The sequence below is a fragment of the Eurosta solidaginis genome, chromosome 5 (assembly GCF_040869045.1).
Source record: "Eurosta solidaginis isolate ZX-2024a chromosome 5, ASM4086904v1, whole genome shotgun sequence".
In the NCBI taxonomy this organism is placed as follows: Eukaryota; Metazoa; Arthropoda; class Insecta; order Diptera; family Tephritidae; genus Eurosta; species Eurosta solidaginis.
This window is the reverse complement of record NC_090323.1, coordinates 41,903,006-41,930,992: the sequence shown is the minus strand read 5'-3', so window position 1 is coordinate 41,930,992 and position 27,987 is coordinate 41,903,006. Positions and strand designations below refer to the sequence as shown.

At 37.4% G+C, this 27,987-nt stretch overlaps 2 protein-coding genes across 17 annotated transcripts in view; both read right to left on the bottom strand.

Annotated features, from left to right (window-relative positions):
- The window catches only part of Plp (Pericentrin-like protein), a 125,437-nt gene extending 115,087 nt beyond the window's left edge, over positions 1-10,350 (bottom strand). For 2 of the 14 annotated variants that reach the window (XM_067792329.1, XM_067792336.1), the window contains exons 1-2: positions 9,870-10,346; positions 1,200-1,529 (exon numbers count right to left, since the gene is read on the bottom strand). In XM_067792329.1, the coding sequence (XP_067648430.1) occupies positions 1,200-1,226 (27 nt within the window). In that variant the 5' untranslated portion in view covers positions 1,227-1,529; positions 9,870-10,346. Of the gene's footprint in view, positions 1-1,199; positions 1,530-9,869 lie in introns of all 14 variants that reach the window. The other 12 variants (XM_067792325.1, XM_067792328.1, XM_067792321.1 and 9 more) reach the window with 9 other exon arrangements.
- A 3,385-nt stretch (positions 10,351-13,735) lies between these two features.
- On the bottom strand, positions 13,736-26,111 carry sstn (stepping stone). 3 transcript variants are annotated; one of them, XR_010954030.1, is made up of 4 exons: positions 25,818-26,111; positions 25,425-25,734; positions 19,311-22,372; positions 13,736-19,254 (listed from the first exon to the last, which is right to left on the bottom strand). XR_010954030.1 is itself a non-coding variant. In XM_067792338.1 (3 exons), the coding sequence occupies exon 3, from the start codon at positions 22,206-22,208 to the stop codon at positions 19,422-19,424; it is 2,787 nt and encodes a 928-aa protein (XP_067648439.1). In that variant the 5' UTR covers positions 22,209-22,372; positions 25,425-25,734; positions 25,818-26,111; the 3' UTR covers positions 13,736-19,421. The 3 variants fall into 3 exon arrangements, 2 of the variants coding, with proteins under 2 accessions (XP_067648439.1, XP_067648440.1); XM_067792338.1 differs by having other exon boundaries at positions 13,736-22,372; XM_067792339.1 differs by having other exon boundaries at positions 13,736-22,372; positions 25,921-26,111.
- Between the last annotated feature and the right edge of the window lie 1,876 nt (positions 26,112-27,987).

Genomic DNA, 27,987 nt, shown 5'->3' with positions numbered 1-27,987 from the left:
TCCTTTCCTCTCCTTCCCTTTTTTATAAAAAATATATAAACTTTCGATAACACACCCACAACTTTTTGATAAAAAATCTACCATTTTTCGATAATATATCAACATATTTTCGATAAAAATTCGGTATTTTTACGATAACTCGTCGATAACAAATAGATAACTCATCTATGAGACTTCGATAACAAATCGATAACTCGTTTGCACCTCGTAGATAACACACCTACTACATGCCTTTCCTTTTTTTCCCCTCTCTACTCTTCCTTTCCTTTCTCTTCATTTCCTTTTTTTATAAAAAATCTATATGCTTTCGATAACACACCGACAAATATTCGATAACAAGTCCATCATTTTTTGATAATAAATCGAAAAATTTTCGATAACAAATCGGTATTTTTTCAATAACGAACAATAACTCATCGATAAAAATCGATAACGAACAACAACTCATCGATAAAAATCGAAAACTCATCTATAATAATTCCTTTTTCTTTCTTTTCCCCCTACTCTTCCTTTCCTTGTCTTTTCTTTTATTTTATTTTATTTTGTTTTATTCTATTTTATTTTATTTTCTTTTCTTTCCTCTCCTCTCCTCTCCTCTCCTCTCCTCTCCTTTCCTTGTCTTGCCTTGCCTTGCTGTGCCCTTCGTTGTCTTGATTTGCTGTCTGATTTCGCTCATATCAACTCTACCATGTACATTGTTCTCACATTACGGTACAGTGGAGTGACTTACGCTTACGGGATAACAATAACACACACTACACCTACGCTTACACATTCTCTAGCACTCCATAAAATATAGTAATACCCCACACCGCGCCTGCATTTACATTATACATATGTGTATCCCCCATATAGCATACCACCTACAAAGACTACGCTTACGCTTTCACTTTACAACTTACGTTACATACAGGATTCCCCCCGTACTGTAGGCAAATTCAGTTAAATGAGGCACCTCATGCAACTTCCACAAGAGTTTTCAATGAGCTGCCCCATTTTTACTGATTTTTTTGTTTTTCTTTTTTGTATGTATATCCCTTTTTTACGGACATATTTATAAGTTTAACTTTTAACCGCTTTTAATACAAATCTCAATTTTACTGCCAGTACATCGTATACCCCAATCAGTAAGGGCGATATTCGACAATCATTATATAGAGCATATGTGATTATATTTTATAGGTATTACTCGTACATACCCAATCGTAGAGTGAAAAAATATCCATCGCTGTCGAAAGACCATCAAGTGTGCTCTTATAATCTAAACTCTCATATCACTCACAGAAACTGTTTAATAATCTTTCTCTGCAAATTTTCTTTTATGCATTGAACAACTTCCACAAGTTGCATTATTAAGATACAACAAAGAGTTATAGCCAATGGAACCAAATGTGGGATAACAAACAACAACAGCAATAGATCTTATTTGTTTGTTGTGATCTTTAGAACGTAAAATGTGTCTCTCAACGAAACAGATGTGGAGTGGATGAAGACAAACGCTAGTGCTTCAGCTAGAAATAAATATATTTCTTTTTTTTCGTGTGTATTTATGTGACAGGTGAATGGGATAAGAAAAAGCGAGGCGATCGCTTTGCTTTTAACTTTAAAAATTTTGGCATTCACTTACTAAGGCCCTTCAAATGCACGGAGACTCGTTGGCCGTTGGCTTCTCATCATCATTTGTTAGAGGCAAGGCCGACGTAAAAAAATAATTTAAAGACGCACCGTATCACTTTTGCCTGACATTTTTGGAAAGATGTTTGGAACTACCTTTGTATTCCTCTGTGAAAATCGTATTCTAGGGATCAAAATAGGAAACTTTGCCGAAGGAACCATACCTCTAAAACGAATTCTGATGTCCCCCCCCCCCCCCCAACTTTTGGGTCGAACTTTTGGGTAGGGGCAATTTCAATTCTACCTGCTGTGTCTTGTGGTGGCTTAAAAAAAAAACAACACAAGCAATTTTACGATCTGCAATTGTGTCACAGTGATACCTTCATTTTTTAAAACGGTTGAATAAAAAACCCACACAACTATGTTTATGACATTCAAATGCATCACAGTTATGCCTTGGTTTTAAAAGGGGGTTGTAAAAACGCTAATTTCTAATAATTTTTTTTAATTTCTTTTCCATTACTAAGTTAAATTCATTTTTATACTCAGTTGAGCAGAGCTCACAGAGTATATTAAGCTTGATTGGATAACGGTTGGTTGTACAGGTATAAAGGAATCGAGATAGATATAGACTTCCATATATCAAAATCATCAGGATCGAAAAAAAATTTCATTGAGCCATGTCCGTCCGTCCGTTAACACGATAACTTGAGTAAATTTTGAGGTATCTTGATGAAATTTGGTATGTAGGTTCCTCAGCACTCATCTCAGATCGCTATTTAAAATGAACGATATCGGACTATAACCACGCCCACTTTTTTTCGATATCGAAAATTTCGAAAAACCGAAAAAGTGCAATAATTCATTACCAAAGACAGATAAAGCGATGAAACTTGGTAGGTGAGTTGAACTTATGGCGAAGAATAGAAAATTAGTAAAATTTTGGACAATGGGCGTGGCACCGCCCACTTTTAAAAGAAGGTAATTTAAAACTTTCGCAAGCTCTAATTTGGCAGTCGTTGAAGATATCACGATCCTATTACTATATGTACGCTTAATAAAAATTAGCGAAATCGGAGTAGGACCACGCCCACTTTAAAAAAAAAATTTTTCTTTAAGTAAAATTTTAACAAAAAATTGTATATCTTTACAGTATTAAAGTAAATTATGTCAACATTCAACTCTAGTAATGATATGGTGCAACAAAATACAAAAAACAAAGAAAATTTCAAAATGGGCGTGGCTCCGCCCTTTTTTATTTAATTTGTCTAGGATACTTTTAATGCCATAAGTCGAACAAAAATTTCCCAATCCTTTTGAAATTTGGTAGGGGCATAGATTTTATGACGTTAACTGTTTTCTGTGAAAATGGGCGAAATCGGTTGAAGCCACGCCCAGTTTTTATATGCAGTCGTCCGTCTGTCCTTCCGCATGGCCGTTAACACGATAACTTGAGCAAAAATCGGCATAAATTTACTGAACTTAGCTCACGTACTTATCTGAACTCACTTTATCTTGGTATAAAAAATTAACGAAATCCGACTATGACCACGCCCACTTTTTCGATATCGAAAATTACGAAAAATGAAAAAAAATGCAATAATTCTATACCAAATACGAAAAAAGGGATGAAACATGGTAACTGGATTGGTTTATTGACGCGAAATATAACTTTAGAAAAAACTTTGTAAAATGGTTGTGACACCTACCATATTAAGTAGAAGAAAAAGAAAATTTCTGCAGGGCGAAATAAAACACCCTTGAAATCTTGGCAGGTATTACATATATGAATAAATTAGCGGTATCCAACAGATGATGTTCTGGGTCACCCTGGTCCACATTTTGGTCGATATCTGGAAAACGACTTCACATATACAACTACCACCATTCCCTTTTAAATATCCCATTAATACCTTTAATTTGATACCAATATCGTACAAACACATTCTAGAGTCACCCCTGGTCCACCTTTATGGCGATATCTCGAAAAGGCGTCCACCTATAGAAATAAGCCCCACGCCCTTTTAAAATACTCATTAACACCTTTCATTTGATACCCATATTGTACAAACGCATTCTAGAGTCACCCCTGCTCCACCTTTATGGCGATATCTCGAAAAGGCGACCATCTATAGAACGAAGGCCCACTCCCCTTTAAAAATACTCATTAACACCTTTAATTTGATACCCATATCGTACAAACAAAGTTTAGAGTCACCCCTGGTCCACCTTTATGGCGATATCTCGAAAAGGCGACCACCTATACAACTACCACCACTCCCTTTTAAAACCCTCATTAATACCTTTAATTTGATACCCATATCGTACAAACACATTCTAGAGTCACCCCTGGTCCACCTTTACGGCGATATTTCGAAACGGCGGCCACCTATAGAACTAAGACCCACTCCCTTTTATAATACTCATTAACACCTTTCGTTTGATACCCATATTGTACAAACGTATTCTAGAGTCACCCCTGGTCCACCTTTATGGCGATATCTCGAAAAGGCGACCACCTATACACCTACCACCACTCCCTTTTAAAACCCTCATTAATACCTTTAATTTGATACCCATATCGTACAAACACATTCTAGAGTCACCCCTGGTCCACCTTTATGGCGATATTTCGAAACGGCATCCACCAACTAAGGCCCACTCCCTTTTAAAATACTCATTAACACCTTTCATTTGATACCCATATTGTACAAACGCATTCTAGAGTCACCCCTGGTCCACCTTTATGGCGATATCTCGAAAAGGCGACCACCTATACAACTACCACCACTCCCTTTTAAACCCCTCATTAATACCTTTAATTAGATACCCATATCGTACAAACAAATTCTAGGGTCACCCCTGGTCCACTTTTATGGCGATATCTCGAAACGGCGTCCACCTATGGAACTAAGGATCACTTCCTTTTAAAATACTCATTAACACCTTTCTTTTGATACCCATATTGTACAAACAAATTCTAGGGTCACCCCTGGTCCAACTTTATGGAGATATCTCGAAACGGCGTCGTCCTATGGAACTAAGGATTACTCCCTTTTAAAATACTCATTAACACCTTTCATTTGATACCCATATCGTACAAAAAAATTCTAGAGTCAACCCTGATCCACCTTTATGGCGATATCCCTAAATGGCGTCCACCTATAGAACTATGGCCCACTCCCTCATAAAATACTCTTTAATGCCTTTCATTTGATACACATGTCATACAAACACATTCCAGGGTTTGCCTCGGTTCAGAATTCGTTTTAGAGGTATGGGTCCTTCGGCAAGGTTTCTTATTTTGATCCCTAAAATACGATTTTCACAGAGCAATGGGTGATTTTTTTGCCTCCCCACAAATCGACCCGGCCTAATGCATATATTTCTCCATATCAAGCACTGCAAAAGGAGACATAAAAAAAGCAAACACGATATACCTGCGAGTAGATTAAGGCCGAGCTTCTCTTCCTTTTTGTGTAGTGCTACTTTTTAATTCTTCCTACAAACGGTACGGGACCTAAATATTTTATACCGACTCAAAAGGACGTCTGCAAGCAGGTGAGAAGCTTCTCAATGCAGAAATATGTTCGTCATTCTTTGAAATGCATAAAGTGCCGTTGAGGCCTTTTTCTTACTGACTGGAATTATTTCTAGATATTTCTAGATATTTTGTACACGGTTTCTCCTGCAGGCTCATCTAGCTTAGGCCTAGTCCAAATCGAGACCTTATACCTCCTATTAAAAAAGACCATATCCGTATTTTCCGCGTTGGCGTTCAACCCAACACTGTATGCCCAGGTATGTATGTATATTCCGAACCGCCCGATCCATCAAAGAACTAATTGTTTGAAGACACTTTCCACGTATCACAACTGCAACTAAAAACGATTGAACGGGTTCCTCATGGAGCAGTTAGTTTATGACCAGCGTCCACAGCGCTACTGCGAAGTCTTTCTGCAATAAGACCCCCCATGATCGCCTGTTAAGAAACATAGTTGAAAGTCCCGTCAATGTCTAGGAAGTCTCTTAAAGCGTATATATGTTTATAACCACCCTAGGCAATGCAGTGTCTTCCGACTTGACCTAGTATGGAGCTAAGTGCCAGCTTTGCATAACGGATTGACGGACTTCGAGTTTTTTCGGGGCTGTTTCGTGAACATTTCGGGATCTCTTCAGGAACATCTCGGGATTGTTTTAACGATCATTTCGAAACTATTTCGGAGCAATTTTGAGGCAATTTTAGGATTACTCTGGGATTATTTTTGGAATCATTTCGATCCAATTCAGCACAACTTCAGCATAACTTCGGTATTATTTTACTTGGGTATCCCTTCAAGATCAGCACGAGACTATTTCAAACCCATTTCGAAATAATAACAGGACAATTTCTGAATTACTTCTTAATTATTTTCGGAATTATTTCGGAACCAATTCGGAACAATTTCAGGATCACTTCGGGACTATTTAGGTATCATTTCCGGGCAACTTCTCGGGATCATTTAGAGACTATTTTGAAAGCATTTTAGGACTGTTGTAGGATCACTTCGGAATTATTTTAGATATCATTTCGGAACAACTTCTATATAATTTCGAGGCCGCTTCGTGACAACATTAAGTATCATTTTAGACAAATTTGGAAAAGTAAATACCCCAGTTCAACCGAATACCGCTAGTCTAATGAAGCAGCTACCGCAATTATCAATATCAAGGCCTGTCTGTATATCATGGAACCATATCACTGTCTAGTTGAGCTAGCATACGATTAGTCTGCATAGCGTTCAATCTATTGTTGGGTGTAGACGGTGAACCCCGAAAATTTCAGTGTGCAACATTGACATGTACATTAACATCGTAATATTTATTTAGGGCGCGTATATATGTTTGTTTACACAAAGCTTGTATACATTGGTATGTATACAGGTTCTTTGCCTGTTTTAAGATTGAAATGGGGCCAGCTATTAAATACATCTTTTAGTCAAAGTGTAGACGGTTATGACAAATGTTTTAAATATGTCGAACGTTTGACATATTGAGTTTGAAGTGACGGATTTCTTTGGATAAGATTGATTGGAGAGATTTTAAATGCATGAGTTCCGATAACGCTAGAGGTCTTCTGAAATTCTGTGAGTGATGAGTGCTACATCCCGAGAAAGCGCCTCGCTGAACCGAAGCAGAGGGAAACAAAAGCTACAGTAATAAAAGTATTAGAGGGATCTATAAAAAATAGCAAACTGAGTATAAGTTGCCAGTCGATTTCGGTCGGGAGGATATCTGAAGACACTTTAATAGCGAATTTGCCCCAAGAAAGTTGAAGTGATTAGCTCATTTAGTTCTGTGACAGAATTCTACCGCAAATGAAGAACAAAGGGCGCCGGCGACTTATTTCCTAATTTCCAGATGTCACTTTTATTCTGAATATATCTCTGCTTTTTTGGATTATGAAAACTTGAGAGAAGATGTTGAGAAGTTAAAAACTACTTCGTAAATCTACAATTGGAGAGTTTTTACGAAGCCCCAACCGCTTTCGTCCTACACCCTTCAATTCCTTCGAATCCAAAAGAGTTGTTACATAAGGGGCCTTCTATTACCATTCAAGATCATTCACGCAGCAGAAATAAATCGCTTAGGAACCATCTTTATAACTTTACCTACCCCTGGATCCAGATTAAGTTATATCGTTAAGATTGATCCAACGGCCACGACAGCCGAAACCTTGCGATAAGCTGTATCATTCGTAGAGGTTCTTTGGCTTTGTATTCTCCCCGAGCATACAAGAGTATAGAATCTTTGCCGTGCAGTCTTTTCTGAAAATTTTCGTAGCGCTGCGGGTTTCTACTTTTTTGTTATCCTATTACGGGGATCCGCCACATCTTGGGGATAACATTTTCGCCTTCGCCTGCTGACGACCGTGATCCTTCCATTAATGCTGATCAGTTTTTTGTTGTTATGAAACCAGCGATATCATGCTAGCGAAATAGACTGTTTTTAGAGATCTTGGGCTAGTACCAAGTTATCTCTATTTTTCTTAAACGTTAGTCGTTTCGTACAGCAGATAACATCTCTCAGATAACCCCCTCAAAATATTTCCATACCTAGAAATCCGGAAACTCGAGCAAAGCATTTTGGGCGCCCATCGTAACCTGTATAATTTGCTTGGTAGAAATGTTTTTGGGTTTTTTGGACTATCACTTCATCTATTTTGGAATGCCCACTCCTAAAACCATATTTGCGGTTATTCAGCCCTTTGTCGGCTACGAATAAGGTACAAAACCTTCTGTTACTAGTCGAACTTTCAGGTCTGTGTAATTTACTTTATTTAATCTTGCTGCCTCGAGGTGATGCTTCAGCAGACTCTTCATAAATTTTCGCAGTGTCCACGGGGAAGATTAATAACGAAAGCCTTGGGCGGATAGTTACTGTTAGCCTAATAGCCTCATGGGGTATTCTATAATCCCTTCAGGCTTTTCGTACTATGCAATGCTGTTTAATGCTATTCTAAAAATAAAAGGGATTTAAGGGGTTGGGTAGCGCAACTCGTTGAAGAGTTTTATGACGTTTTATGCATTTATTTTGGATAAGATAGGTTTATTCACTTGTTATCTTTCTGTTTAATCGGTTTAATAACGAAAAGTTGTCGAAAAAATATCGATGCTGCTGAAAAGCTATCGATCGTTTATCGAACAACTATCGATTCATCATCGAAATGTTATCAATTTGTTATCGATAAATATCGGTTTTTTATTGAAAGTTCGTCGATTTTTTTGGTCGGCCGCCATGGTGTGGTACTCCGCCTACCAAACCTAAGATCCGTGCAAAGCAACATAAAAATTTTGGAAATAAGTTTTTTCAATTAGAAGAAAGTTTTTCTAAGCGGCATCGCACCTCGGCAGTGATTTGGCAAGTACTCCGAGTGTATTTCTGCCATGAGAAACTTTTCAGTGAAAACTCATTTGCCTTGCAGATGCCGTTCGGAGTCACCATAAAACATGTAGGTCCCGTCCTGCCAACTTGTAGGAAAAATTAAAAGGAGCTCGACGCAAATTCGAAGAGAAGCTCGGCCTAAAATATCTTCGAAGGTTATCGCGACTTAAATTTATTTATGTATTTATCGATTTTTTATCAAAAAATTAACCATTAATATTGCTGTCGAAAAATTGTCTGTTTGTTATCGAAAAATTACTGAAAAAACATTGATTTTGAAATCGAATCGATATTTTCTCGGTAACAAATCTATATTTTTTTGATAACAAATCTGTAACTTTTTGATAGTAAACCGTTAGCACGTCGATAGTTCACCAATAGTATGCCGAAAACACCTGTCATAATCCCAAAATATTCCCGAAAAATTTCCAAACGTTTCCCCAAAATAATTGCAAAACAGTACCTAAGATATCGAAAAAGTTCAAAAAAACCGAAATAATCTTAAAATAGTCCCGGAATGATCCAAACTACGAAAAAGCCTCGAAATAATTCCAAAACTATCCCCGAACAGTTCAGAAATGATAGTTCCTACATGACTCCAAAATATACGTCCTGATCGTAGTATAGTGTTTGTGGTTTAAATTTTGCGGACCATTAAAATAGCTTCATTAACAACAACTAAGGCATTACGTGGCTGAATGTGTTTATAACACTTCAACCATCGTAGGAGTGCGGGTTCAAATCCCACTCCCGGGAGAAAAGGCTTTGAAGAGATTTACAAGTATAATCGAAACAGCTGTCGCCTTGTCCATCCTGATGTCACGTTGTTTAAATTTTTCCCAAATTATTAAATAAAAAGCTTCATTTAAGTTTACGCCATGTTAATATTAACACATCAGAAGAGAGATTTATCACTCTCGAAACATATTTCGGTCGCAAAATAACAGTTTTAAAAACCTTAGGAAATAAATTACACTACATGACCTCAGTGATAATGATAAAACATTTGAAAATAAAAATTAATCACTGAGAAAACCCTTTCTTGTTCTTGGGCATCGGTTGTTATCCGTGATAAACCGAATTGGCTTTTCGGATGAACCGTTAAATGCAAGCTCTGATTGCTATCGGTATCAGAAGAAAGTGAAGCTGCCTTCTGTTAATGAAAGGGCGTGCTCTTTGAAATTCCTGTTGGCGTCCGAGTTGGTTAAATGGTAAGCACAAAGAAGAAGAGATCTTTAATAATTTCGTAAATGCCAAAATTCTTAAACGTGGCCCAATTATTTTACACAATCACAGTAATATAATACGCTTCCAATAGCGACTAAATTTACTTTTTAGGTTAAGTTCAAAACTTTACGCAAACAATTTCACAATAACGTTACGAAAACGATATTTTTTTAAACTTGTGAAACGCAGAACGCACGATTCCGATATGAAAAACCAAAAATAAATCGAAATACAAATATTCATTTGACTAACAGTACAACACACAAACACACCGAGCCACCAATTAGTGGATTATTGCAACATTTTTATTTTTTTTTTTTTTCTTTTTTTCATAATTTTATTGCATATTGACACTGGTTGTCTTTCATCAAAATTTCAGTTTGCCAATTATATTGAAAGCTCGCGCAACGCGCGCCCACCGATATTAACGCACACAAAAACACACCGCAACTGCCCACTCTAAACCTAATCTATTGCGGCATCACAGCAATATGATCAACAAATTCCGAGCGAATTACTCAACCGAAACAACGATGCAGCGAACTTGAACGAAAATTCTAATTTGTGTTCTCCAAACAGCAAAAAAGAACAAAAAACAATTTTTCAAAAACCAATGCACTATGAGAATTCACACAGTGCACATTCGAATTCAAAAACATGAAAATTGTTTACAAATGTATTTAATAGTCAATAGGCTTAGCGGTTGGTTGGATCTGGTCGCTAGCTCATTACGAGCTCCTCGTCGCGCTAAACGTTTTGTGAAATGCAGTCAATGTTATTGTTAAGAAGAATATGGAAACATTTTTTTGACACCCGAAAATTTGTGGTCTTCACATTGCATTCGGTTTTACATTTGTGCGGAGGAAGCGTGTGCTTACTACATGGAAATACGCGTATTTTAGGCGACGAACGCTCCCATGTATTTCCGCGTACTGGGTGAGAATGCATAAGTTCACATATTACGAGTGGGTCGGCGTGTTTTGTTTTCTAAAAATAGTTTCATTGTGCTTCATAGGCACGAACTGCAGCTGAAGTTGTTTGTTTCTCTGGTTGGAGGAGGCAATTAATTCTGAGACTCAAATTTCTTAGGAGAAAGGGGAGTTGCAAAGTATTGAAATTGCTGGAAGTGTTGAAATTTTTAAGCGTAATGTACACTGGAGCGAGTGTGATGAAAATAAATTGAGTTATATTAAGGCTTTTGGAAAAAAGACGTAGGGTTCTAGCTGTGGAGAACTCTACGGAGTAACAGCGCTTTGATCATATACTCTGTTTGTTATGCAGCTGTGGTATACTGGAGCAGACTCAATCAATACATAGCATGAAAAAATATTCACAAAAAATCACCGATAGCTAAGCGTAAGCTTTCTCACGCAGCGCAGGTTGTTCGGTTGGTTGCTGCCACTGAGTTAATTAACCAATGTACCAAACAGTCCCTTTCACTGCATCCAATCTGTTGATTTCAAATATTTGCGAAGCTCTGCAGCCTTGATTAACTTGAGACCGAGGTACTCTCGTACAATCTGCTCTCAGTAGCTTTATTCCATGCGTTCCTCATAGCCACAGTAGTATAGTGCCTGGTGTATACCGCAACTAGTCAGTATATGTGATTTCTGTTCAATCAATTCAATTGCGCACGAACTTATTTCTTTGTACGAAGGTCATAAAATTATGATACCTTTGTAGAGCTACAATAGTTGCCGGCATTTATAAGAAGAAAGATTGCGTCTTGATAAGTTGCAGGTTCAGAAGATCTTCCTACGCTACTGCAACGTCAAAATACAATATACCTCAAGCTTGCTCTGGTCGTTTCCTTGTATGTTGCTGTGTACTCGACACCTAAAGGAGGTAAGCGCTATATCGACCAGTCATCTTCACGACTCACTCTCTAAAATTCTTAACCAAATTCGATGTTGCCGTAAGCATGGAGATCCACTCTCTAAACTATTCCGGCACTATCTAAACTGTTACCGGCACTATTTGTCTTACATGTCTCTTAAATAGTGAAGGCTCCCGGCCAATGATTATTTAAGGATATTATGCTTTTCACGTCTCACTATCAATCCCCTGCTTTCCTTCACATTAGCAAACGATGTAAACAGCGAAGCTACTTATTGCGTTCTAATTCGCACATTCTAGGAAATGTGATCAAATTATGAGCGAGATGCAGTATCCAACCCGTGGTGATGGGTTTACTGCAAAAGAAGAGAGAACTTCGTTCCCTTTAATGGGAAAGGTGCCTTTGCCCGGCCTTGGTGGACCAAACGCTGACACCACGATCCAGTAAATGCGATCTCGCTTATAAAAAATCGATTATATCGTGACGGATGGTAGGTTTACCTCGATCTTCTTTGATGTGCACACTTTTCTAAGCGGCAACAAAATTTAGCCACATGCACAAAAAAAGCTATAATTTGCTAAGACTGGATTTTCTGAATCAATGTTCCACACATTTAATTCAATAAACCGAAGTTGAGTAAATACTCTCTTTTTATGCATGACGCCTATCGACGTCTGGTAGTTAATGTAAGCAAAAAAGGCGTGCACATTAGCACAAGGAAGTTTTACCATCGAGCAGCTTTAGACAAAACAGACAATTGACAAACTTCTTTAGCTGGCGGACTATGTTCGACCTGACGATGTAACCGCGCACTGGAACGATATTTCTGATTTGCACCGTGGATGTGATGGTAGCGTACTTCGCCTATCACACCGTATGCCCTGGGTTCGCACCCCGGGCAAAGCAACATCAAAATTTTAGAAATAAGGTTTTTCAATTAGAAGAACATTTTTCTAAGCCGGGTCGCCCCTCAGCAGTGTTTGGCAAGCGCTCCGGGTGTCATGAAAAGCATCTGCCTTGCAGATGCCGTTCGGAGTCGGCATAAAACATGTAGGTCCCGTCCGGCCAATTTGTAGGGAAAATCAAGAGGATCACGACGCAAATTGGAAGAGAAGCTCGGCCTTAGATCTCTTCGGAGGTTATCGCGCCTTACATTTATTTTGTATTTAAAATGAGGACTGTTGTATGCACTGTCAAGGAAGTTGCTTAGCCACGTTACGAACGAGCGCAAGCCACGGTAATTGCAAAGCATTGCAAAAAGGATCACCGTCCTTATACTTCAGTCGATGACTGCGGAATCCAAGTTTCCTCCACCCAACTACGGCGAAGGGGAAAGAGAGAAGGAACAAATACCCAGCTTAAAAACAGGAAACAGAACTAGGAAATGATGGCCTAGCTGTCAAACCATTCAAACATAGAAGTGAAACATTCCGTGCCGAAGTGGTCATGACATTTCTAAAATATTACTAGAAATTCGATCCAAATTTAACGTAATAGGTGGGCCTTATTATAAACACGAAGGGTTTTTACTAAAGACTTTGAGCGGGCGCGGGAAATTCGGTTAAATTTGTAAAAAATTTAAGAATAAGAAGGAGCGTGAGCATCTGTAATGAACATTAATTTTTCAAGAAGAGCTGGACAATCTTCCTTGTTTCAAGGGATTAGCACTTAACAGATATGGTTGGCACAGGCGAAATTGGGGTCAAAACAACACTAATTCAACATATTCATTAATTGATACCAACTGGCTGCCTGAAATATAGTAGAAAAAGGAATGAAAGCTAGCGTACCTAGAGAATGGCATTTGGAACATTTATGTGCAGATTTTGACGCAACAGCAATCAGCAAAATTACTACAGAAGAGCGGAAATGATCATAAATTTAACTTAAGAGCTTAAGCTGCTCAGCATATAGCAGACACGAAATTTGAGTCCGGAGCCTCCTATAACATTGATGAAAAGAAAAAACAGGAGTGGACCAATCAGTTTTAGCGAGAATTTCATGGTGAACATCTTGCTCGATGATTGTAAGGAATGCAAATTTATGCATTGAGCATTAAAGTGCCTATACACTGGAATGCTGGAAGGCTCGCGTTTGGAGGAAACAAACTTTTGAAATGTCCTTGAGATCAGTTTCGAGCCTTATCATATATTGTTTGCAAAGGGCCAATATATGGTGACTTATAACTATAACACCATAACCAAATAAAACAGCTGATCGAACCTACCTTATGGAAATCAATGTAATCGATTAATGGTGCCATACCATGACGCTAACGCCAGAACCATACCATAGCCAACCAATTGATTTTTGGTTTCTCGCCATATCCATAACCTAAAAATATTTGAGTTGGTGAGTTTAATAACTTTTTGCAGATTTTATTCAATGTTTTGGATACGTTATGACTAAGAGACTTATTTTTTGTGGAATATGTTTGTAATTTTTTCCGTTTTCTTCATTTTTATGAAATTTTCACGAGTTTTAGGTTAAGACACCATTGGAGACATCACATTGGAGATGGTTATGGATATGGGTATGGTTACGACTATGGTGTTAGGGTTAAGGAAGTTTAATTGGCCCTTAAAGAAATTTATCCAAAGAACTAAATTTTTCACACAATATTTGTATTGCGCTTTGAGAAAGGAATGAAGAGTATTTGTCTTGCGGTTGCATATTGCTTTTTCGAAATCTACCTCTTCTTCTACTATTCGTCTTCAAGCATGACAGTAATAGCTAGGCGCTTCTGTATCTGAAATGGTACATTGAATATTCTTTTTATGTAGTTGCTAGGTTTCATGCACACTCTCCGAAGATATAAGGAAGTTCTGCGGATTTGGACAGTCACCCGCCGGATACGAGTCCGGTATTTTCTGGTGATAGCCCGCTGTTCGCGGAAAACCTTATGTTCTATGGATTTCAGTTGCCTCTTACGACAGACAAACCTCCAAGTGGGCATATTTTAAGCGCATTAGTCCTCGATAGCATAGTGGTTAGTATCCCGGCTGGTTTTAAATTTTAGAATCAAGTTTTTAGCCGTGAAAAAAATGGTTTTCTGAATTAATAAGTACCGCCCAAATCAAACATTTTTATGTTTACAAATCATTTATTTATAATTTTTCATTCGTCCATATTCATAATACCATTACTTGTTAAAAATATGTATAATAGATACATACATATGTATACGTAACTATCTTATTGTTTAAATTAGTATTTTTTTTTTTTTTTTGATTTCACACCATTTATATCATATTTAACAATTCTTTTTGTGCTACAAAAATATACATATTTATTGTCTATAAAGAAATTTTTAATAATTTGGCAATGATTAGCGTGATATATTGTAGATAAAAAGAAACAAATTATTTTAGAGTAATGTTTAAATATCAAAGGCAATTTGGGTATTGACTTGAGCTTGGTTATCAAGTTAGTTGTTTAAAAATTATTGTTCTGTAGTGTACGAGTTGAAAATAAAATAAGTAACAGATAACCTGATAAGCTAACCCACGTGAATGCAGCCAACATTATTATTTCTTAGCTCAAGTAAATAATCATGGTATGATTTTTATTGACGTTTTCAATTTGAATGCAGTCATAATCAAGGCGAATTCCGTACCAGGTGTTGTTATTCCAAAAGCTGATTGCGCCTTGACTGTTTTCCATACAACGCCTCAAGGCGAATTCAGTACCAGGTGTTGTTATTCTAACAGCTGATTGCTTCTTCTTGATAATTTTCCAAACAACGCTTGTACAACAATGTGTCAGTTAATCGAAATTAATGAAAATTTTCTTTTGACTTGACATTCTCCTGCACGGCGAATTGGTCGAATTCGCTTTGCCACCACCTGTTATGAATTCGCCTTGCAACACATGGCACAACAATATGTCAGGTAATCGAAATCAATGAACATTTCTTTTTTGACTTGACATTATTCTTCACGGCAAATTGGTTGCATTCGCTTTCCCGTCACCTTGTATAGATTCGCCTTGGTCACAATCAAAGCGAATCTATAAAAGGTGATGGCAAAGCGAATTCAACCTAATTCGCCGCACAGACGGAATGTTAAATAAAAAGAAAAATAGAATTGATTTCTTTTAACTGACATCTTGCTGTACCAAGTTGTTGCCTGGAAAATATCAAGAAGAATCCATCAGCGGATGGGATAACACCATCGTGTACTCAATTCGCCTTGATTCACAATAGTATAATTTTTTACACAATACTTCATTTCTTTTTGTAAATATTTTTTTTTTAATAAATCTATTTATATAAAATATCAAGAAGAATCCATCAGCGGATGGGATAACACCATCGTGTACTCAATTCGCCTTGATTCACAATAGTATAATTTTTTACACAATACTTCATTTCTTTTTGTAAATATTTTTTTTTTAATAAATATATTTATATAAAATTTCAACAGGTGCATTTCTAAAAGTTGTTTAGTCTTTTTTTTTTTTTTTTGTAAAATTTTAACAATTCGTTGGGTCTAGTCATAGTTCGTTAACTGGTTATTTAATTAAATTTTGTTCGTATTATATTAAGGCATCTTCGTTAATTACATGCATAAAATAAATATGGTATATCGTATAACAAGCATCATAACCGTAAAATTAGGGTTTTCTAAACTCCATCGCTTTGAAGCAGTAAACTGTATTATCACAATACATAACGTGAATGTGCGTACCACGCCTACATGCCACAAAATTAAAAAACGAGAGCAGTAGTAGAGCTATAAATTGCGCCGACAGATCGGCGCGATATACCACGACAATAACTGCTTTAAATCAAGCCCATACGGAGTTCAAAAACAACGCAAATGTGTTGCTTGTGAGAAAATTTTTAGTCGGACTTGATTTACCAGCAAAATGTAGAGCTTACTTTGACTAATTTCATCGAAGCTGGTCATGAAATAAGCGAGATACTTATTTATTTTCTTAATTTCGGTCATAGCTGGTGTAACGTAATGTCGCGGATCAAGTTTTCTAGTCTTAATTGCATCCATGTTATTTAAAAATATTATTCGACTCCGAAATGACCTCTAGAGGGAACTCAATAAGCTTTGTGTTCGTACAAAATGTACTAAGGTGGTTAAATCTAGTATAAGTCAAGATGAAGCGGAGGCAGAAATTTCAGCATTCCAGCTCTAATTAAAAACTAACTTTTTGAACTAAGCTAAAAAAAATCTTTAATCAACCTGAGGAAAATATTTAAACCCAAAATCGAGTATACAATTTGTATAATTCAATGTCAAATAAAGATTGAAAATATCGAAAAACGCATTATTCAATTACTGCAGGTTTGTTCTCCAATGATGACACTCCCAAGTTTAAAAATGTGGACGGGTTGCTTTTACGAATTAAGGAAAACGGGTAATAATTCCATCCCCTTCAGCGAAAATTTTAGTAGAAAATTACCTTTAGTAGTATTCTAGTAGTGATAGTAGTTTTGTAAATGCCAATATGTTTTGGGGGAAATAATTAATTTTCTACTAAACGAGCCGGACCCGTACGCATCTTGCGCAACCAATATTAAAGTCTCTTATCAAATATCAACAAAAATCAGCTGTTCTATCAATCAATTAAAACTTACAGCTTGCGCTGCCATCTGGCGTATGATGGCAACTGCCAGTAATGCAGTGCAAATATGCACAATAGTGCATAGTACAAATAGATTTCTTTGTGTGCGAACAATCGTTTATTTTTAACAAATTATATTAATAAAATATACGTAAACAAAAGCTCTACGACCAAAATTGCCCAAAGCTCGCTAATAGCCCGAATCTCTATCTTTACAACCAACACTTTATTTATAGATTTGGATTCCAAATAAAAGCGAAAAAGGGACCGTACATAAAAACAGCAACGAGAAATAATTTATATATTTCGTGAATTGATAAAGAGTTAATTTGTTTCAAAAACTCCCTATCTGAGCATAAATTCAATGCATTTTGACATAAGAGGGAGTTAATGAAAAGCATTCTGAGATAAGGCGTTCTTCAACCTAATTCTGATATAGGGCGTTTTTGTGACATATGCTGAAATGGGAAATTTTCGAAAAATATGTTGAGATACGACGATTTCGAAATGGCAGCTGAACTGACAAACAAAAAGGAAAACGGCTTATTGTCTTAGAACTTTATATTCCGCCTCCACTTTGACAGCAGAGTTAAGCTTTTGTGCTGTCCCGCTAAACAGGGAGTATTTACCATTTTCTCTTTTCCGTTTAAGTATTAATGGAAGTGTTCCGGATAAACCGTTAATTTAGAATATTCCAAACACGCTCGTTTGAAACTACCTCACCAGGTCCGAATATTCAAAAAAAACGATTCCACAAATTCTTAAATGGAGACGAATGTTCCCAACATGCTCAATAAGTGCATTTCGCTATGACATATCCATTATTTACTAACAGAGCTGGGGAACTTCGATTAGAATTAGAAATCATTACGATTAGAAAAATAAAATAATCTAATCATTAGTTTTTTTTGACGTTGAACGATTAATTTTAAATTGGTTTAGGTTTCGTATGTCCATAGGTTTACGAAAGTTTTTCCTTGGTGTCCGTACTTTTCATAAAATTATCTGTTTTCAGCCACACTAATTGATCATGGCATAGTTAATAAATTCATCATAAAATTAAAAAAAATTATTCAAAGAAACTATTCAGTTCAGTACTTATCGGGTATTTGTAAACTGATTGCGTTCTATTTCTACTACTAATATTTTTCGAAAAATCGCAAAGAAACAACACAGTTTACGGATATCAATTCGATTTGGGAGCAAAATGGCTGCAACTGTCACAAAAATTTGTCAGTCGAGCAAACCTCTTGCGATTGAATCATGCGAAAAACGTACATAACCTCAACGGGTCAGAGGGGCTTAGAATACAGCCGCGATTCAGGTCGTAAGGCGACTGAAATTCAAACCACATCCTCGGGGCCAGTATTACGTTTACGATCCGTGATTGAAACTAGTTTTTTAAATCACAATAACTCTGTAATGATGGAACGGATTTATGACATATTTCAACCAGCAACAAATAGAACTTGTAAGATCCATAACTCATTATAATTTTTAGAAGTAGTTTAACAGTTGCATAGTAATCATTTGAGTGAAAATGGTTTTCAGTCACTGATGGTAAAACGTAACATGGGCCCGGCTTGTGTGCTGAGCCGCGTAAAAATTCTGAATTCTAGGTAACAAGTATGAGATCTCTATTTTTCTGGTACAGGAAGGCAAAGAAAATGGAATTGGCAATCATCGTTCCGAACAAATTTTTTCAATAATTATGTTGACCTCCGTTTATAAACGACCTTAAAATTTAAACAAAACTTTATGTTCTTTTCCAAATCCTTTTTAAAAAAGGACATTAATGAGCAGCGGTCCCAACAAAGCTATTGTCCTTGTATTAAAGCATCGATAATGACATTTTGTTCGTTTAACCTTGTTCTAACCATTTGATTAAGAGATTATTAAGCCTTATATCACCCTAAGCTCTAAACTATGCATGTTACAAAACTTTTACAACTAAAAATTAAAATTAGTGTACTAAATTGCTTACGACGAAATAGTGTGGAAAAAGTGAAGTCCTTAAAAATGTGATGTTTGTTTGTATAATGTTGCTTTGGTAGCTGCGGTTCAAACATTAGCTGCAATTCAAAAACAGTTTAGATCAGTGCAGTTGGAATGACAGGAGTATTCATACATATTGCTTATATCTTCTTAATTTAAGCTTGGCCATCCAGCATAGCGTACTGCTGTAGCTTCGTTTTTCAAAATTTTGTTATCGCTCTGGGGTAGGACTAATTCCTATATGTTAGTGTTCCGCATTCGCTGCACCTGAAGTGTCTTTCTGTCGAAATTTAGTTGAATATTTATAAAAATCTGACATTTCGAAAGGTTTCGTCTCCTCTTGATATGGACGAAAAGTAGCAGGTTTAACAATAGTAATATTCTTCGGTGATTCAATGCGTATATCTGTGGGCGATAGAGCACTTGGCGTGGCAACAACTCCCACCACACACACGCCTAATACTTTTTCAGCCATGGGCGGTGGTCGTGGCGGTGGTGGTGGCGTCAATTGTGAGGCATTAGTGGTGTTGCTCGGCTTTGGTGGCAAATATTTGAATACTCCCGACGATGGTGTGGGCAGTTCAATTGTAGTATTACTTGAGCTGCAATCCAATGGATAAGCAGCCGATATCGAAGGTGACTCACGTTGACTATTTAAATATGAAGTTGATTGACTTAATTTGGCATAACGTCCATCATCATCCTGCAACATTTTTGCTTGCGCATATGGATGCTTGTGTGATGCAGCCGACATGGAATAGTGACGGGTTGCACCGGCAGACATTGATTGTGACGATAATTTTGTGCGTTCACGTGGTGCTGCAGTGGGTGGCACTACAATACCTACAATGCCACTAACGGTACTAATACCGCCACTTCCAATACTAGTAAATCCACTACCAAGCATCGGTGCACCAGCAGCTGATGTTTTATTTCCACTTGCACGCGCTGCAGAGCTACTTCCGTTGCGTTGCAGATCTTGCGCATGCGTAGCAGCTTTACTGCCTCCGCTACTTGCTGATGTTGGACGTATAACAGGACCATCTAGTGAAGACTCCATCCATTGTTTGGCTTTTGGTTGTTTCGATTTTGTTTGGGTTTCGCTATTCAATGAAGATATTGAAATTTCATCGGGCGGTTTTGTTAAGGATTTTATAGATGCGGAAGGCAGTGCAGCTGATGTATTATAATAAGCATTGCTTGAGAGCATATCACTTGACTGGGATTTAATATCCGAGGATATTTGACTTGTTGAATTGTAGTTGTTGCTGTGATGTTGTGGTGATGTCAGTGGTGAAATTGGTGGCAGTGTGCCTTGTGAACGCCAACGTGAATTGTGAGCAGCAGTAGAACTGATATTATCTACATCAACCGATATGTATGAGGGAGCTAAAGAGATAGCATCCAATTGTCTATTAGTGGTATTATGTTGTTGTTGTGGTGAATGTAACAAAATTTGAGGTGACAGGGGCGTGAGTGTGAAGAATTGCTGTTCTGATTGCGTAGGTAAATGTAGCTGTTGTTGCTGTGATAGTTGATGATGTTGTTGTTGCTGCTGCTGCAATTGCTGTTGATATTTCTGCTCAGTCACAGCTCCACCTGTAGGCATTAACAAATCTTGCTGATACATATACGCTTCTTTGTGCACGTGTTGTTGTTGTTGTTGTTGTTGGTGATGTGTTGGCGATGCTTGTGGTGATATATATTTTTTGATATTTTGACTGGATTTAATGAAGCCGCCATCATTATAGCTCTGATGTGTAGGCGATAAGTAGTAACGATCACATTGCACAACAATAGGTTGTTGTTGTGGCGCAATATGTTGTTGGCGTAATGTAGCAACATTTGCTGAATTCACCGAATACAAAGAAATAGCATCAGCTGGATAGTGGCGTGATTGTGTATGCGCATGTGATGGCGAGTGTTGTGATTGCTGCTGTTGCTTATATTGTTGATATTGTTGTTGTTGGAGTTGTTGCTTTAATTGCTGTTGCTGCAGTTGTTGTTGTTGCTGCTGTATTTGCTGTTGCTGGTGTTGCAATTGCTGTTGCTGCCCCTCAAAAGCTTGTTGTAAATGCATTTGTTGTTGCTGCTGATGGTAGTGTTGATGTTGCAATAACGCATTATATTGCATATGATTTTGTAACATCTGTTGCTGTAGCAATTGTTGCTGCTGCTGTTGTTGTTGTCGTTGATGTTGTTGTTGTGCTACTTGCAAATAATTATAATTACCCATTGTGGAAATAGCAGAAGTGACTGTGCTAGCGCTGCGTTTTTTTAACGATTGACTTTTTTGTAGTTGTTGTTGTTGTTGAGGTGGTCCGCCACTCAAGATCGATACATTGCAATCACCAATAGTCGCATTTGCACCAGGATAGTTATCATACTCGGATGAACGATTCGAAATTTCTGATTGTCGATTATTATTGCTGCTCATATTATTGTTGTTGTTGTTGGTATTGATTTGGTTCTCTTTATAGCTATTACCGCTGATAGTTTTTCGTCGTAAAATAGCTGTGCTGCCACCACCCATACTGCCTCCACCAGCTCCTCCACCTTCAGTACCACCACCACCCCCATATTCCTTTTTGTACTGCCGCGCCAACATAGCAAATATTTCATTTACATTCACATATTCATAATTTCCATTAATTATTTGTGTTTCTTGCTTTTGTATTTGTTGTAAAAGCCAATTCTTTTCGCTTAGCTCACGTTCTAGTTCTTGTTTGCGTTGCTCCAATGTTTGACGTTTCAATTTAAGTTCGGCTTCGTCCATTTGAACAGCAGACAGATTTTGGCTAGTTGTACTATCATCATTATTGTTGTTGTTGCTATAATTATTGTTGTTGTTGCTGTTAGAATTAGTGCTGTTGGCGCGAGTACCACTCCCCCCGCTGCTCTCTGCGTTTTCATCATTTGAATTCGCTCTTGTGGCGGCAGCCATTCTAATTTGTCTCTGCGCTTCTTTATTCTCAAGCGTACCTGAATTGGTAGATTTGATAGCTGCCACCGTTGCTGGTTTCCAGTGCATTTGTGCTAGTAATGGTGAATAAACTGCTAATATTCATATATCACGACAGGCAGTTTGGTTTTATACCAGCTTTTTTGAATCCTTATAATCCTTTGGTTTATTCGTGTCTTCTAAAATTTCGTTCGTTATGCATTTCAAACCCAATAATCAGCATTCCACCTCTCCTAGAAGAGAACACAAGGAGAGGAGTGGTTCAGCAAAATCTTTTTTCGTTTATTTTTTGGGTTTGTTGTTAGTCTATATACAATTTCTTTTAATTTTCTTTTACCACAACCACTTAAAAGTATTGCTAAAACTATCATCACTTTTTTCGTGATTACGTTCACTGTATCCGCTTATTTGGTGTAGCACGCAAATTTACATCACTCGGTTAGCCAGGCAAAAAACCGTCTTTCTAATGTGACATAACATAGCTTACCCAGCATAGCATAACAAATCATAGAGTAGCATCATATAAGCCCTAATATGACACAGTGCAATATAATATAATACAGCATAACATAACATAGCATAACACAGACAAGAAGAAGAAAATAACACAAAATAACAATACAGTATAATATGTGTCGTTAATATTATACTATTACATAACAGCATACCATAACACGACATAACATAGCATAACCTAACATCACAAAACACAAAATAACAGAATATAACTCATAATAGAAGAGTAACATAACGCAACATACCATCAAAATAATATATCATATCAAAACAACATTTAAGCTACAACAACAACAACAGAACAACATTTAACACAACATAACATTGCATACATAACTTGCCCCCAGCGGGTTAGGGGATCAGAATATACCCGCGGTAGGTATGCCTGTCGTAAGAGGCGACTAAAATACCAGATTCAAGGGGCTGTGTAGCGCAACCCTTTCAGGTTGCCAGCGCAATATATAGCTTCTTCAAACCCAATTGTCAACCTCACCTATCCGTTGCGAATCCTGTTTCACTAACAGACGAGGCTCTGGCGACCCCAAGCTCCTCATGGAACTTGGGGGTGGGGAGGGAGGGAATGGCCTGAAGGTTTAATGTGGCCACATAAATCGTTCCCGAGATGGTCGGGCTAGCACCTTAATGGTGCTATGGTACCGGAGCGTACCGCATATGTATCCGGCAAAGGACCATCACATCGATAACACTCCCCAAAGCCTTCGGGGAGCAACCTTATCGCTACAACAACAACAACAACATACATACATAACTTAACATAGAATGATATATAGATAATAAAATCAAATAATAAAAAACAAGCAAAACATACGGTATCATAACATATTAGAGACAAAATAATATAACATAATAACATTACACAGTCGGATTTCATGTGCCTGAATAGCCCGCATTCAAAACCATGCTGAAACGTTCGCGCTTATGATTTGTTAATTCTTCCGCGCCGTCTTCCTAGCATAACATAACATGACAGAATATTACATAACCGCGCAAAATCTTGCAAGCATGGAACTTTTTGAATTGCCAAACATCAGGAACATAATAGGAAAATTGTATCGGGAAGTACAGATTATCCTCAAATTAAGTTAGGACGGAAGTTTTGTAGCGCAAACATTGACGAGCTTTTTATAGTCATCTTTGTAAGCTATCATTCTTAGGGATTAGATTACTGTAGTCTTTACCAAAGCCTTTTTTAGCTATTTTTAACATCGTTCGAGAAGGCTTTGTGCTACAACAAAAACAACAAGGACTTGTGCTTGACAACTTAGCAGTTTCGAGGCTAAAAACTCTTTATGAATTTCGGAAATATAATTATTACGGTTGACAGACGATTGAACCTTTGAGTAAAAGCTGGCTTGTTTATTCTTCTACACAAGCTTAATACCCACCATATACTTGTTGATGCTTCTGTAGTAGAAGACACTCTCTGAAAGCTAAGATATCATCATTGTTCAAAATATGGCAGCACTATGGACCTGATTTAACGCCACGTAGTTATGAATAAATACTGTTGTTGCTGTTGGTAGGGTATGTTGGATTTGCTGAACGCTATGAAAGTGTTGGCAGGATATTATCGTACTCGAAAAAGCAGCCAGCAGAGATTTATATGCTCTAAAGTGGATCCAATTCGGTTAAGGATAGTCACAAAACCAATAACACCCAAATATTTGTGGATGAACAAGTTGGAGGGTAAAGACATAAGCATCCAGGATATTTGTGCGGTATCTGAAAATCACAATGGAACACAGTAACAAATTTTCTGCTAAATGAGTTACAGCGGGTTAAAATACCAAATTGAAACAAGGGGTTGTCTAGCGCAACCCTCGCAAGGGACTGCCAGCGCCGTGGCGAATACTGTTTCATTAACAACCGAGGCTCTGGCGACCCCGACCTCCTGATGGATCTAGGGGTGGGAGGGTGGTATGGCCTAGAAGATTGCACGTGGTCATACCAAATCGTTAACGCGATGGTAGTAACTGCATCCGGTACCGAATCTGCATCCGGGAAGGACCATCCTCAAGGCCTTCGGGGAGTGTCCTTATCGTTATAACAACAACAGGCTTTGTTATCATCAATGGACGCTGTCATAATATACCGGGGCATATCCAAAAATGACATTTAACCAAAAACATTCTTATGGAGAATCACGACTTAGTAAAAAAAACTAAGGTGATAAGCAGTTGGCGGAATCAATAAGATGTACTTTAAACTATGCCGGAAAACTACGTATAGCCACGCGTAAAATAATAATAAAAAGATATTTAACATGAGATCGGAAATTTTCTTTTGGCACACTGCACTCATTACTGTCACACGAAAACATCTTTGGTATAGAAGCGAAAATGTGCTTCATTTAGGAAGGTAATAAAATGCTGAAAAGCCGATTTTGTAAAATTCCCAAAAAGATGTGCATAAAAACAAAAGGCGCTTTGGTCCTGCTTCCCAGGCTAATAAGGAGGCATCTCTAAACCCCATTCTCACAGATTAATACCCAATTCCTGTACAAGAGAAAGCTTTTTAAATCACGCGTAATCCAGGCCAAATTTTTAAGTTAATTAATGAGGAAACATTTGCAATCATAACCAATCATAATTAAATGTAACAAAAAATGTATAAGAAAGTATGTGCTTATATATAAATATACATATAGGATATACAATAGTGATGAAATTGCAAATTTTTGGTAAATTAATTTCGTGCATAATTTTCAATTTAGTTAAATTAACAATATGTAATCCAATCCCAACTTACCTAGTATGTTATAAAAAGCTTTTCGCTTGTATGCCGGTAAAATTGCTTTGATTTTCTTTCAATTTTTTTTTTCGTTTGATATGTAATAATTTCCAATAGCAATAAGGCGGTGACCAAACACAACTTTGGAATCAACACAAATAGCAAATGTAATAATAACAAACAATTGGATGTATAAAAAAAGAATCCAAGTTAGTTTAAATTGAATGATTACTAATTGTTTAAATACTTCGGTCACAACAACAAAAAATAAAGCCAGCAGAGAAAGGTAGCAGCTGCAAATGTGCGCTTAGGCATCATTTTAGAAAATCTGAAAAGGAAAGTACATAAATGCGATTAGTATTACAAATACTTTAAAAAATAGTATTACAAATACTTTAATTTGTATATTACTTAATTAATTACGCAAACTATTAAGAAGAAATAAAAGCTAATATTCTTTTTTCTTTGCTTAATGGCTTTTTTCGTCTTCGCTGGCTGCTGCCCCCTTGAGCACCTTCTAAATATTTATGTTTTCACTTCAAAATCACTTTTTGCTTCGATTTCCTTGCGAAATTTCTTTGATTCCTTTAAAAGCATATTTTTACAAGCTTTTTATGCACTTATTTGACTGGTTTTTATATTTCTTTGAGCAATTTTTAATTAAAAACTATTTTGCGAAACACAACACACATACGAAAGAAGCCAAAAGAACAGGAAATTAGAGTTGGTAAATATCCGTGTACCTGTGATTTCGTCACAGCTACCGAAATATCACAGTACACTTCAGCGACAGATTACAAGGAATATTCGTGACTGATTGCCTGTGACAGCATTTATTTCTCTTTACCAATCACAGACCCAAACATAGCTCTCATCACAGGAGCAAATCGCTTCTATGCTATAAACCAGGGATGCACCTTAACGTTAAGCTAATCGTTTATAAAAAAAATTTCCACCGTTTCCGTTGAAACACTTCGAAATATTATTGATAAAGAAATTATCAAGATAAATTGTATCTCGTTTTTAACCGAAACGAAAAGCTTTCGTTAATGTTAAAAACGTTAACAAAAACGTGATACTTTATGTTTGAATTGTGCTGGCAATGCTATAGCCATGGTGAAGCTGTAAGGTGGTAACAGCGAGCGGACATAAACACAAACTCCATGTAATTTGTTTGTGTTATTCGTTGGTGGTAATACCAAAAATACTCTTTGAAATGTTCGTACTGTCAAAATTCATGAGAAAAGTTGCAATCAGCTTGGCTAGTGCTTTCACCTTTAATGACTCCCCCATCAATCAGCTTTGCCAACATAGTTTGAAATTAATAATCAACATAAACGATTTGATTTCGTTTTGATATGGCAGAAAACGAAACAAATTCATTTCGTTAATTTGACGTTCTTAACGTTAATAAACGAAACGACATGACTTTGTTTCGTTTATAAACGTTAATTATCGTAACGAAATGATATCGGTTCGTTGGTTAAGCATGCCTGCTATAAACCAATACAATGACCAAGTTACTTATCTGCGACTGAATAACAGTAGATGTCCCAAAAAATTACGCGGAGTTTATTATTCGCAGCATAATCCACAGGGAGAAATATAAAACTGAGGTAACTCTATATTGCAGCATGACACTGCTAATACACGTCGAAAAGTATCAAGAGAGGTGTCAGAAGACTCTGTTACGGTCCACTTGGGAGCGTGTTCGCGCGAACACACCTAGTGACTGGTGATGGGGCGAAAGTTGCGATAAAATAGTATCGGAAAACAAGAAAAAAACAGACCGGCGATCACTAGCGAAAATTGTAATGAGTTTCCGGCAAGAAGTAAAAGGAAGAAGAATTGTGATTTTACTGCAGCTAAATTTGTGGCTGCCCGGCGATGAGAAAAAAGGATCGTGTAACATCTGTTGGCACAACTTCAACAGCAAGGCGCCATTGCACTATTGCTACATCAACTGCACACCCCACGTATATTTAACTAATCGCCAAACACCCTAGCCGGCTGTGCTCGTAATCAAGCGAGCATTGTGGACGAACCAAAAGACTGCAACGAGGAATTGCAGGCCGATTCCTTAGCCCAACTACTAGAAGAACAAACAGGTGGTAGTAAACCTTATCACGGTGGTGTCGTGTTGACGCAAGCTCAACGTATATAATATCCAGTGAAGTAGGTCGGCGTTTCACAGTCACACTTAGTGAGGAAAGTTCTAGTGATTCCGATTCGGACGGCACTAAACTAATTGTTGACGAGAACCATTGGTATCCGAGAATAAACCCCTTTCTCTACGTTTACGAGGTACACTACCACCTTTGGAAAAAGCGTCCGACACCAATTCCGCCTCCAGGGCCAGCAGTATGCTGCCGCGTAATACACTTAACGCCAAAATTACCAAGTCACCCAGATCGTAAGGGTCAGCACGAAGTTTTATCACCACCAGGTTCACTCGATTACCTCGGACCAGAGCGCAACAACCACCAACAGTACCAACACCAACCTGCAACGACAACGACGGCACAGCCAACACCAAGGGCCTGCAACCTGACTTGGGTGAGTTCGTTCCGGCTACGGACAA